Below are 13,979 nucleotides of genomic sequence, written 5' to 3'. Positions count from 1 at the left end.
TAGATGGGTTGCTACTGCCCGATGCACGAATAATTTAATAAAGGCAATTAGATCTTCAAATTTATTCAGTTGAATTTTTGTTCTTTTACACACCTTACCACATTTATGAACTGGAGCTGAGATCTAGCTAGGGTCTTAAGGTAACTTCCTGTGGATAATTCTTTCCACGTCATCACTTGTGGAAAGCTCCAATCCAAAACCATCACAACAGTTTTATTATCTTAAATTCATTTCAAAAACCTGAAAAGCTTGCCCTAGCCGGTTTGGCTCAGTGGTTAGCACGTCTGCCCTTGGACTGAAGGGCCTCAGGTTTAATTCTGTCCAGTTAAGGGTAGTACCTCGACTGCAGGCTCTCTCCCTGGCCTGGTCCAGGCCGTGCAGGAGGCAACCAATCCATGTGTGTGTCTCTCACATCAATGTTTCTCTCTCTCTCCCTTCTTCTCTCTCTGAAAAGCAAGGGATTACAAAAAAATTAAAAATCTGAAGAACTTGATGAAATTAGGAATTAGGCTACTCATCCCAGGTAGCAAGCAAGAAAGCAGCCATTTGAGAAGGTAACGTCAAGATTTAGGGTTTGGAATCACAGGATTTAAATCGTGAACAAAAGGCAGGGTTCAAAATGGCTTTCAGTTTCAGGGATCTACCTGAAAGGAAAGAGGCAACCTCATCGTGTTCCTGTTTTCAAGTCTTATGTGTACAAACACCACAGCTGGGAACCCTGGACAAGTCATCCAACTCCAAATGTCTTGATAATAGTTACAATGTGTTTTTTTCTTCTTTACTGGCTAAATTGCTCACCACTATCCTATATATTTCTCTATGAGGCAGTGACAAAAACTAAAATCTTGATTTGTCAGAAGAGCCAAATATCAAGGCATTGTACTCTAGAACAATAATTGATATCTAATATTTTACTAGTAAACTGGCTTTTCTAAAAATTCAAATTCAGAATGTATTGACACATGATGGGATACTAAAAAGCATGCTCTTCTCATCATAGGGCTTTGTCCAGAATAAATATTCTCAGAGTAGGTGCTTCTTGAATAGAGAAGTCTAAAATCACATTCTATAAAGGAAATTCCCTACCCATCTTTACATCCTCTTTCTGAAGACAGGTTAGAGCCTGGGTTCAAATCCTGGGTCCACTACTTACTATGTGACCTAGAGCAAGTTAATTAACCTGAGCATCACTTCTCTCCTCTAAAAAAAATAAAAATAAAAATAAAAAATGGCCCTGGTGGGTTTGGCTCAGTGGTTAGAGAGTTGGACTGAGGACTGAAGGATCCCAGTTCGATTGCCGGCAAGGGCAAGTACCTCGGCTCAGGGCGTGTGCTAGAGGCAACCAATCCATGTTTCTCTTCTCTCTCTCTCCCTTCCACTCTGAAAAGCAATGGAAAAAGTATCCTCCAGTGAGGATTAAAAGAAAAAGTGCCTACCTCCCACAATAGTTAGCAGTAAATAAGTATATTTGTGAAGTACTTAGAACAATGCTTGCAAGCCTCAATAACTAATCTGTAAATGTATCTGTAACCCTTAGCAGGCTTACAAGTTACAAAAATTTAAGGTAATTCAAAAGTCGAATGGATCAGCCCAGAGGACTCCAATCCACATAGTAGGTACTCAAGTATGAGTTAAGTGATAACTGTGTTGGGTGTCATGATGTTAAGAGTCCGGTTGAAGCAGGGTTAAAGAAGGGACGGAATTGTAAGCGTGATCTTACTGTTTTTCCAGCTTTCTGAACAAAAATCCAAAAGGAGGGCAGCTAAGGTGGATAGTGAATATTTGCTGATGCCTTCCACATGCCTTCGGGGTGGATGGGGGGGGATCCACGCGGGGCTGAGAGTTTGCCCTTCTGACGCACAAGGCTCTGAGACAGACTTCAAGGAAACCCCGAGAGGAAAGCTCCGCGGCAGCCACCGAGAGGGTGCGAGGACAGGCTGCGAGGACAGGCGTCTGTGTGCAGCGAACCGAAAAACGACACCGAGGAACTGAAATCAGACTCTTAGCTCTACTTGAAATGTGACTCAGCCTCTGCGCTCCTGGAGAGCGTGGCGGGGTCGGACCCACTAACCACGAGAATCCGCGCCGGACCGGGTCGGAAAGGGCGGTGCTTTGGCATCACCTGGACAACAGCACGCTAGACAAACCCCAAACCGCCGGCGCAGGGGTAGCGCCCGGCCAGAGTAAACCAGCCCCGAGCGGCAGCGGCAGGCGGGGTCACCGCCGGGCAGGGCGCCGACACGCGGGGGCGGGGCGGGGCTCCCGCAGACCGTCCACCGCAGCGCAGCCCGGGGTGGGCCAGAACGGAGAAACCCCGCACCAGCTTCATCCGCTGCCGCAGCCCGGCGCGCGGAGGCCCTCTGGCCCCGGCACCAACCAGGACCCCCGACGCTACCGGAACCCAGCGACCAGGCGCGGCTCCCGGGCCCCACCGCCGGCGCCGTTGACGTCAAGGCTGACCCCAGACGCGACGCCGCGGCGGGGCGGGACTGGGGCGGCGCGGGAGGGCGTTTCCGGAGCACGCGCTGGGCGTGGGCCGCTGACGTTGGGCTCAGGTGCGCGCGCTGGCCCGAGCGCGGCCCAGGTGGTGGCCCGCGGTTCTAGCTGGCGGTCCGCAGCGGTGAGGGGTGATCCGCGGCGCGGACGCGAGTGGGCGCGGGGGCTGGGATTAGGGGAGCGACCCTTGGCCCCCCTCGGCTTGCACTCACGTGACCGGAGGGGAGATTTGGGTGGGAGCCGCGAGACGAGTGGGCCCCCGAGGGCGAGGAGAATTGTTGGGCCCCACCCCTCGCGGGTCGGCCAGTCCCAGCGCAGGACCTTCCCTCGGGCAGGGGCTGGACCCGCCGCGCCACTTCCCCGGCCTGCCGGGTCCTTCGCGGCGGAGCTGACCCGGGTTGTCTCCCCCACAGGGCCGAGGCGAGAAGGTGAGAGTCCGCGCTTTCCGAGGGAGCCGCGCCCGCCTCGGCTCGCGCCCCGCGGGGCCCCACCGCACCGGAGGCGATGGCGAGCCGCCTCGGAGGCCCCGGCGCTGCCCGCGATCCCACGCTGGCCGGCTCTCGCTAGCTGCTCGAATTCTGCGTTTTATCCACCACCTAGGCCTTGTCTCCCGAGTCAGTGGCGTTGTGGTTCGAAAGAAATGGAAGAAAAGGAGCGATGTGACCGATTCCGTTCGGTCTTCCTGCATTGAGGCCTGGTTGGCTTTTGCAGAGAGGAAAATACAGCAAGAAAATCGTGGGGGGTTTTTCGAGGGGGGCGGGTGGGGAGGGCGGGAGAAGGGAACAAGGTCTTAGGTTTTATATGATTTTTTAAAATTCTGCACTTTTGACAGTGGTGGCGAAATACACTAATCCAAAAGTTATTTTTCTATTGAGAAGAGGTGGATTGTTTTTCCTTTTGATTCCAATCTTTTCTCCCCGTGACAAAGCATAAATCATGGACACCAGAAAATAAGGTGGACCTCAGGAATCCTGAAGACTCAGAAGCTTACATTCCTCCTCAGGAGGGAAGGGTGGGTGTTTTTATTCCTCTCTGGAACCCAAAACGAAAAACATGAGTTGCGTGCCATGGAAAGGAGACAAGGCCAAATCTGAATCATTGGAGCTGCCCCAGGCAGCACCCCCACAAATCTACCATGAGAAACAGCGCAGGGAGCTTTGTGCCCTGCACGCCCTCAATAACGTCTTCCAGGACAGCAGTGCGTTCACCCGGGAAACGCTGCAGGAGATTTTCCAGAGGTAGGGGACTCCTTCTTCTTGGCTTGTTGATACTTTTTGCTATTTCTGAATTTCTGTGGGTGGGATAATGTCTCAGCACCATACACCTTCAAACCAAGAGGTATTATCAGCTAGATGCTGTTAGCAGGTATAAGGGACACAATTGGAAAGGTAATCACTACCTTTTATTGAGCACTTATGGGCTAGGCACAGTGGTAAGAGCATCAGTGGTGTCATCTCAGCAATGCCATGGAGTACGTGTTGTTGTTATTTCCACTTCATAGAGACAGAGTTCAGTAATTTGCCCAGGTAACATAACAAGAGATGGAGCCAAGTTTGAATTCATGTTGTGTCTGTGCTGTTGACCACTATGCCATAATGCCTCTCAAGTCCTGCCCCCAAGGAGTTTACAGTCTAGAAGGGGACAAGATAAGTACATACTCAGTCATCTGTCATCGTAGGTGGAATGTTGTGGGTACACAGAAAGGTATATACACGGTACTCAGCCTTTCTACGAGGCCACGTGCTGGCTTTTGTGCTTTTCATACAGTATTTTGTGTAGCCCTGCCAACAGTGTTTTACTGTGTCTATTTTGCTGATGGAGAGACAGGCAGAAAGGTCAGGTAATTTGTCCAGATAGCTTCTAAGTAGGAAAGCTGTGATGGGAAGCTCACTCTTGATCCCTTCCCTTTTCTACTTCATTCTAGATACCCTTTCTTATCCACTCACCAAATGCTACCTGACCGGTTGATAGAAGTTCAGCTTTTCTCTCTCTGCTTTGATGTTTGAAAATTCTTTTATCAAAGGGTTTGAGAATTAGTTCTGCAGGAACTAATTCTCTTCAGGAAATGGGGCCCTGGCAGGTGAGATCATTTGTCTCAGATCACCGGGTCATGTCAGCACGTCTGCAGTCCATAGTGACTTTGGCAGGAAGCCTGTCTGATTGCTCCAGCTAGAAAGTGTTAGGCCTGCTCAGTTCTCAGTGCAGAAAAAGCTGATGAATTCTTCAAGTAGAGCATATTGGCAGTTTCAGAAGACTCTTTCTGACTCCCTTCACTCAGAGATGAAAGTATTTCCCCAGAAGGACCTGAATTACAGCTGGAAACAACCTATTTGGGGTGATTTGTGAAGCTGTAGGTGTGGACTATTTACACTGAAAGAACCATAGTCCTCTCTTAAAAGAATGTTAATCCCAGTGTGCTGACAAAATTATAATGAGGGTAATTATTTTGCACTGCCAATAATAACCATAGTTATGACTTAGCAGGGCAGATCTGTCATTTGCATTATGGCCATTATATGGCAAGTAGGATAAACTCTCTTCAGAAATTGCACCCTGGGAGGTGAGATAATTTGTCTCAGATCACCAGGTCATGTAATTGAAAGGAGTAGAAAGGAGGCCAATCCATTAGTCTGCTTCCTTTTGACCAGCCATTAATATTTCTTCTAAATTGGATATTTGCAATTTATTTCCAACCTAAGGCTAGGAAGAAGGAAAGGACTCATTGTGAGTAGTTGAATGTGCTTGGTACTTGGTAACATCTAGCAATCTTGCAACAACCTTATCAGTAGTGATCCAAGGAAGCTGGGATTCAGTTTAAGCAATTTGCCCAATTTCACTCACTAGTAATTTAAACAGTCAATTCTGTGTGTTCATTCAGAATTGTTTCACTTCTGTAAATTTGGCCCCTGAGCTGACATGATGACGTTCACCAACACACATGAACAGTCACTCTGTGCAAAGCACTGTTTCCTTGTGTTAACTCATTCCTCACACTGATTTTAAAAGGTAGAATCTGTTATTTGCCATTTTTCCGGATGAGGAAATCATGGCACAGAGCTATTAATGGCAGGATTTGGACCAAGCTTTGTGACTCCAGGGCCTGCCCTCCTAACTGCTCTGTCGCTTCCTGAGTATTGGAAAGGCATGTTCATCCTGCTAGTGAGTTGGGTCTGGGTCTGAAGATGTGGACTGAGTGTAAGCTCTTTGTGAATAATAGTGGGGCTTTTTCAGCTTTGCTTTCCCTGAATGAAACAATGCTATGGTCCACCTTAAAGTAATAGCAAATCAGTACACAAAGAGAATATACTCTGTCCCCACTCCAAGGTCGAAATTCTGTATAGAATATTTTGTATGGGAAGATTCTGTGTGGATGAATAGAAACAAAAGAAGCATGAAAGGGATCAGAGGAAAAAGCAAAGGAGAAGAGGTGAGAGAGAGAAAATGGAATTTTTTAAACATTTACTGGCTGCCTGCAGTGTGCCAGGCACTGCTAGGCACTGTAGAGAAAACAAGTTGAAATGGACTCAACCGCCGCAAGTACATCTCAGAGATACACTGACCAGGCCTTGACAGATTCAAGTAAAGTTGGACCCACGGGATTCAGAATAATCGAAAAGGAAAATACGATTTGGGTCCTAACAGAAAGAACAGTAGTGTTGGCAGGTTTAACTAGATAATTTCAAATTCCCAGATCCTGAAGTTTTATGCTTTTTTGAAGATAAGGCTAATGAGTAGAAATGGGGAAAAATTTTATTAATGCCATTTGTTGAGAGGAAGTTGATCCTAGCAGTTTAATTTTAGCCCGATGAAAGAGAAATACAAAAGCAGGGTGGAGTTTCAATACAGTTGTGCATATGAGGTGACTCATGTTTGGAATAGAAATGAATAGGAACTGAGAAAGAACTAAGCTAATGACTTGGCAGCAACATGGGAACCGGGAAGACAGGAGTCAGGTGTGTGACAGGCTCCGTCCAGGATTTGAAGATAGTGGTAAAGTCCACAGTGATAGCAAAAAGAGGCTTGAAAAGGGTCTGTTTCCAACATGTGAAATTAGAGAAAAGATAGAAATAGGGCAAGTGTCATCAGTGTGCATGTGGATAGATGTGGATATTTGATCTCATACATTTTATTATGTGTCTGCGCTTTGAAAAGAAAGGACTCAGAAGTTAAATGACGTGGAAGCGGCTTTGCAAGGTAGTTTTGAAAACCCTCAGGTCTCAAACATTTGATCATTGAACATTTTTCAGTGATCAGATGTTCTTGCAGCTAGGTATGTATTTCTCTCCCAAATATAATAGCTGATGAGAACTAACTTGGTACTAGGGAAAAAATCTAATGCAAGCTGGAAGGGACAAAGATTGTAGATATTGGTGAACAACCAGCATTCTCTACCATAGAGGGGAAGTCCTCCTGCCTCCCTATTAAATGGTCCTTGAGCTGGTGGAAGGAGCCACATTTAAAGGTATGGTGGTTGTGCCCTGACCTCTGTGGCTCAGTTGGAGCTTCGTCCCATATACCAGAGGTGGTGGGTCCAGTTCCAAGTCAGGGCACATACCCAGGTTGCGGGTTGCATCCCTGGTTGAGGCACATATGGCAGACAACCAATTGATGTTTCTCTCTTGTTCTCTCTTCCCTCTCCTTCCCTCCCCTACTCCCTCAGGTCAATTTAAAAAAAAATTTAAAGGTATGGTGGTTGTAAATTGAGAAAAGATGTTGTTGAATGTTAACCTCTAGAGATTTGAATTATCTCATCCAAGGGCCAGACAAATATCACCATCACCATCGTAGCCAACATCTACTACAGAGCACTCCTGCATGTCTGGCCCTATGATCTGTGCTTTATACTTAATTTTAAGACATCAGGAAGTTCTGAGCCATATTTTCTAATGTTACATCTCTTCAGACCTGATAAAAATGAAAATAATTACAGGAGAAAAGGAATATGGATGAATATCTCCACATCTCCTTTTCATTAAAATCTGAATGCATCGGGCCCTAGCCGGTTTTGCTCAGTGGTTAGTGCATCGGCCCACGGACTGAAGGGTCCCGGGTTCGATTCCGGTCAAGGGCACACACCTTGGTTGCAGATTCAATGCCGGTCCAGGCCAGTGCAGGAAGCAACCAATAGACGTGTCTCTCTCACATTGATGTTTCTCTCCTCTCTCTCTCTCCCTCTCCCCCCCCCTCCCTCCCACTGTCTCTGAAAAGCAATGGGAAAAATATCCTCGGGTGAGGATTAAAAAAACAAAATCCATACCCATCAGCATAGTCAGACACAGGGGCACCCACGAGAGGGCCTGGAACTTCACTGAGGTGTGAGACCTGGACTAGAGCCTATCTTCTCACTTGGAGATCACTTCAGATCCCATGGTTCTAACCTCTGGCTGTGACAATGAGAAACCTGCTTTGTGGTTCAGAATTTCTAATAAAATCATTAAGAGAATCAGTCCTGAACAGGAGTTTGCCAGGAAGTCTCAAGAAAACAATCCATTGGAACATAACAGGATCCCATGGAATTCAGTGGGACCACTGTATCGAAATATCCAGACTATTCAGTGCACCTTAGCTCTGTTCAGAGTTAGGAGGTTGAATCCTAACTCTGAAACCATTGGTGGTTTCAATCCTAGCTCTTATATAACAGAGTGAAATGATGCCTTGGTGAATGTGGCAGGAACATACAGGTGAATTGGAGAAAGGAGAGTTTGAAAGCAAGGACATCAGTTTAGGAACCTGTTTAAAAGTCCAGGCGTGGGGTGAGGGGCCTCCAGTTAGGGGAGAGGGAGAGCAGACAGGAAAGGATTTGTATCTGAGAAGATGTAGGCCAGAAGAGGCCCTGGGTACACTAGTCTTATAGGGTGCACCTGCAAAAAAAATGTTGGTGTGGTCAAACATGTTTGGGGACCGAAAGATAAACCCTGTCTCCTCAAGACTCAAGGTGAATATCAGCGTATTAGGGGTTCCAGGAATTCTTGCAGGAAACCTGTTTTCTTGATTTCTTCAGCCATTGTGTTGAATGTTTTCTGTGATTCTCTGGGAACACACTTGGGAAGGCGTGGCTCTAAGGTTTGAGTCCAAGAGGGACTTAGGTGGTGAAAGAGAGGGAAGACTCAGCAGTTTCTTTGTTGGAGCCTTCTTGCATCTACTGGCTGGAGACTTCACTGAAAGTAATGAGAAGCTATTGAAAAACTGATGAAGGGAAAGGAACTGGATGTATCTTGAGCTAGGCTTTCTTTTGCGGCTTTTGCATTTAATACAAGTGCCCAAGAATCCACTGAGAGGCTTTGTCCTGTTAACCTACATTTCAAGCCCATGCCCCAGGGACTGCTGGCCTTTTTCCTCTTATCAACCTGCCGCCAGCACCACTCTGAACTTGGGTCCTTGCTATAAGACAGGCACAACTTTGGATTCTAACATATCTGAGTTTGACTCCTAGTTCTGTCACTTGAAAGATAAGAGATCAGGGACAAGTCAATTCAAACTTCAGTTTTTTAAACATAAACATAATTCATAGCCTCATAGACTTATTGTGGGGATTAAATTAGATACATATGAAAACATGTCATGGGCTTGACACAGAAGTTCCAATAAATGGTAGTTATTGTTACAGAGAAAACAAATTTTGGTTGCAGAGTGGAGTTTAGTGTCTTCAGATACTCTTTATTAGCTCTAGAGACAAGCACATCAGCTCTTCTCATTTTAAAGTCCACTTCTATTTTCAGGAAAAGAGGGTAACAAAATAAATAGAGAACATTTCAGCAACTCTCCAGCACCTATCATGTGCCAGGCGCTCTTTGGGCCCTGGTGATGTAGCGTTCACAGGATAGAGAAGGCTCCTGCAGCCCCTGCTGTCACTCTAGTGTGGGAAAACAGACAAATGAGAAAACGTGTCCCATAGTAACAAGGGCTGTAATTCAATTAAAGCAGGTGGATATAAGAGGAAGTGACTGGGAGAAACCTAAGGTTGGATGGTCAGAAAAGGCCTCTAAGGCAATAATACTTGAGACTCAAATAATGAGGAGCAGACCAAGTGACGATCTAGGGGAAGAGTATCCCGGACAGTGGCGACTGTGGGTGAGTACACAGGCCCTCAGTGTTCAAGTAGCAGAGGTCTGTGTGGTAAGAGGCGCGATGAGGTCAGCAGGATCCTGAGGGCTTTGCAGGCCAGAGGAAGTAGTGTAGATTGTATTTAGTATTTTGGGAGCCACAAGAGGATTTAAGCAGTGGCAGGAGTATGTTTTATTTTGAAAAATTAAATTATCTGTATGTTTGCTGGGTATAGAGAAGTTTTTTACTTCTTATATAAGATTTCTTAAGTTTTTAGAATTGACCTAAAGTCTAGCTTCTCTTCGGGAGATGGCATTTAGCAGCCTGCTGGATATTTCCACTTTCATTCCACCTCCCCTTCCTCCACACATACCCTTGCCTTCAAGATGACCTTTCCACAGGTCCTGAAAGCAAAGTAATAGGATTGGAAATGCCTTCAGAACTGACCTTGCCTTGAGATGGAGGAGTGGCTAAGAGCCTGGCCAGAAATGGCTTTAAGCTGGGTGAGCAAACCAGACTGCACACTGAGTTGTTTGGCACAAACATTTTTTCCAATTGATTCTTTGTGTTTTAATTTTTTTTTTTAATTCTTATTTAAGAATTTTACACATACACATGTATATTTGGAATGCTTTACATGGGTCATGCATTCCAGTTTAATATAAGGCCTTACTTTTTATTGCTTTAAATCTCGCCCCAGTTCATACATTTATGTGACCTGCCTGGGCCCCTATAGGCCTTTGAGTATTAAATGATTAATGTTTATCATGTGTGCAAGCCTTAAATGGGAAGCATTTATACTGTAAAAGAAAACACCAAAAAACCCCCACAAGAGTAACAAATACTACCCATGCAAATGAAAATATCAAATGCTATTTTCCATTGTTAAAAAAAAAAAGGCTTTATCAGGGCAGAAAAGTCAGCAAGGAAAAAGATGGCAGAAATGAGCTGGGGATTTCATAAATAGATTCCTTCATGGAACTTTCTGTCCATTGACTTCACTGTAGGCACACTTTCTAAATGACAGGTGAGTAATTCATCACTACTGAATTATTATTTTGCATAAAAAGAGAGGTAATCCCTGGACAGTAGGAGCCCAGACTACAAAATACTTTGTTGAGAGTTGGTTAGTTTACTTGAATGGGGTAAACAAGCTTCGGGGGGACAAGGGCCTAAAGTGCTATTCTGTCTCTGGTAGCACAGGCTGAGGAGGTGTTAGGCAGATAACAAGTCTCAGCCCTCCTTTCACATCTGTAGGTTGTCGCCGAACACCATGGTGACCCCCCACAAGAAGAGCATGCTTGGAAATGGGAACTACGATGTGAACGTCATTATGGCAGCACTTCAGACCAAAGGCTATGAAGCTGTTTGGTGGGACAAGCGCAGGTAATCTGGACCAGGCTCCACCTGATGAGAACTGGCACTCAGGGATGAGTGGGGAGGGAGGTGGCCAGTTGTGGTGTGACAGCCAGGGAAACTGACACTTTCTCTTTTGCAGGGATGTCAGTGCCATTGCTCTCACTAATGTCATGGGCTTCATCATGAATCTGCCCTCCAGCCTGTGCTGGGGTCCACTGAAGTTGCCTCTCAAAAGGCAGCACTGGATCTGTGTTCGAGAGGTGGGCGGTGCCTACTACAACCTAGACTCCAAACTGAAGATGCCCGAATGGATTGGAGGCGAGAGCGAGCTCAGGTGCCTGTGGTCGCTAATGTACTGTGTGGGCTTCTTCATGCTCATCTTTATTTGACAAAGGAAATGAAATTCCTAGCTCCTTGGACCTCTCCTTGCCTTATTTAGAATCACAAGGTCTCAGACTTATAAGACCTGAATCTTTAATGGCCCATAAAGTTCCCAAACCTGGGATACTGGCCTTCTGGTCTGGTGGGACTGGCATTGTAATATTTATCTACACTTAGACAACTGTGACAGTTCAGCTGCCAGTTTAGAGAAAGGAAGACATTCAGGGCAGAGAAGACTAAACTTCTCTTGAACCAATTGTTTTTTTAAAAACAACTAGAAGCCCTTTACTTTAGAGTACTTTGGACTAGCTCTGTTTGTCACAGAACTAGCTCCATTTGGCAATAATATGATCAGCAGCAGAAATTCAGATTGGAAATCCTAACTGGACAGATTGAGAGGTATACCAAAGGTGCGACCCTCCAAGAACAGGTCACTACAAGAGTGTTTTTTAGGATTGCCACGGGTATAAATAATGAGGTTCCTGGTGATCATGTGGCCCCAAGACTGGAAATGGCTATTTTAACAGCACTTTGTTCTCTTTCATCTTTTTTCCTCATAGGAAATTTCTAAAACATCACCTGCGAGGAAAGAACTGTGAACTCCTGCTGGTGGTACCAGAAGAGGTGGAGGCCCATCAGAGTTGGAGGGCTGATGTGTAACAGTTGCCCAGCCTTCCCTCACCTTGACCCCCTAAATCCTCTGTGATGTGCTGTGGCCTACACAGTGGGTCTGCCCTTGCCCCTTCCCCAAACATCTCATCGGGTTTTCCCCTCAGACTTGACAGTGTGCAATAGGCCAGATGTGTGAAATGTTACAAGAACCAGCCAGCGTTACTTGTTCCTGGAAGAGGAAGGTAGGAGCTCTGTGCTTAGGGCAGGCAATGGAAGACACTTGTTTTATTTGAAGAGAGGAGGAAAAAAGTGGGTCCTCACTTATTTTTCCCTTTCCTCTGAGGACTTGACAGAGGCTCTGCTGGAGTCCACTGCTGCTCTGACTTACCTGGAGATGCTGCCTCCATTTCCCCTTTCCTGGCAACTAGTAGGTCTGAAGACACAGTACATGCAAAGCCTTTGTGACAAGTTTGAAGGACCCAGAGCAAAAGGGCCTCAGGAAACCATCTCAAAAACCCCAGCAGCACTACAGCATGCCGTCTCCAGCCCTAAATGCCACCCCTTACCCTATTTTTAGAGGTGGTTTATGGCCATCCTTGGAGTTTCATAATGAAAGTTCTTTAATATTAATTTCATACTGAGTGATTGAATCCTGCAACATTCTAACATGACAGGGTGAGCTAGATACCTAAGAGGACATGGCCAAAGCCAGGAGGGCATGGGCAACCTGTCCGCCTCACTCCAGCACTGTCCCTGCCACTTCATTACACTAATTTAGGAGGCTCTGAGGCACAAGATAAGAAAAAAGGCAGTTTTCCCACTCCGGCAAAATCAGGAAAAAATAAGCCTGCCTCCAACAATCAAGCTCCACTAGTTTAAGACAGAGTTGGGTGAGGAAAGTATTATGGCGAGAACAGCTGGAATCAGAATTCCTAGGCTGGAAGTCACTATAGTGACAAGCAGAGTCCTCAAGTTGCGTGGTCATCTTTCTGTAGTTCCCTTTACAAATCAACTGAGAATTGACTTGCCCCCTACCTCTTTAGTTGTAGGCCACTTTTCTCCTGTAACTTTGGAAAACAAGAGGGAAAGTACGTGTCATGGCATACCATCTCCAAAGTGGTTGTGATTGCCTCAAGGCAGGTGGGCAGGCAGGGATGGCCTGTCTAGCCCTTACAGATCAATGGTCTTGGCAGGCCTGAGAGCTGCTCCACTAGCCAGACTTCTCTCCAGCAGCAAAGCCAGCCTGGGGCTTGCATGTCAAACCTGAGCAAGTGAAAGGGGGTGAAGCTGAGGCTTTCTCCTCCCCACTGTGACTGGAGTGCATGTTTACACCAGCACTTTTTCTGCACATTTAACTTCAATCCAACGAGGCCATTTTTTATGCTGAGTAACAGGCCACCAAGCGGCTACTGCGTTACACCGTCTAAGCAACTGACTGCAGTTTCTTTTGCACCATTTTCTACATCAGACCTGCTTGGCACCACAGACAGCTCTTTGTCCCTGCACAACGACATTCCAGCCACCACCAGCCAGAAGTTACAGCCAGCCTTGCCGACTGGTCCATTGGCACCGTCAGTGATAGATAGGAAGCCATTTCCCGGGAAGAGGAGAAAACTCCTCTCCAACCTGCTTGGGCCTGTACTAATGGCACTTCAGAGGAGTTCCCATGTTCTTGGAGTCCGTGAGTCAATGGGATATGCAAAGACGCTTAAACATTTCAGGGCTGGTTTCTCTGTTCATATCCAATTCTGGTGCTTAGGAACAGGGACCCATGCTGATGCCCAAGGGCAAAAAGCCCCATTCCCTTTAGGGAAGGGGGCAAGCCTGACCCTGATGCCCAGTAAGGGGCAACCCTAGGCTTTTTGTTTTTCTTGCTATACCCCCCCCCCGTTTTTGTTGGCCTTGTGCTGGGTTTGTTTACAAAAGATGTATTTTGTTTAACCAAATATTAAAAACGGAAAACTCCGTACATAAATCTCATGTCTGCCTGAATCCTGTAATTATGTGCATAAAGAAAAAAGGTCAACTTGAGTATGATGCTACTTTAGAAGGAATTCACTAACATCACAAGTCATCTTCTGGCGATA

The 13,979-nt window shown here is 46.2% G+C and overlaps 1 protein-coding gene across 1 annotated transcript; it reads left to right on the top strand.

Moving 5' to 3' along the window:
* Window positions 1–2,527: 2,527 nt before the first annotated feature.
* JOSD1 (Josephin domain containing 1) lies at window positions 2,528–13,872 on the top strand. The gene is made up of 5 exons (XM_081129515.1): window positions 2,528–2,620; window positions 2,910–3,734; window positions 10,798–10,926; window positions 11,039–11,233; window positions 11,841–13,872. Exons 2-5 carry the CDS (start codon window positions 3,550–3,552, stop codon window positions 11,938–11,940), a joined length of 609 nt encoding a protein of 202 aa, XP_080985641.1. The 5' UTR covers window positions 2,528–2,620; window positions 2,910–3,549; the 3' UTR covers window positions 11,941–13,872.
* Window positions 13,873–13,979: the final 107 nt, after the last annotated feature.

The sequence above is a fragment of the Miniopterus schreibersii genome, assembly GCF_964146895.1.
Source record: "Miniopterus schreibersii genome assembly, chromosome: 2".
In the NCBI taxonomy this organism is placed as follows: domain Eukaryota; kingdom Metazoa; phylum Chordata; class Mammalia; order Chiroptera; family Miniopteridae; genus Miniopterus; species Miniopterus schreibersii.
The sequence above is the reverse complement of the archived record's forward strand: the minus strand, read 5'-3'. Positions and strand labels throughout refer to the sequence as shown.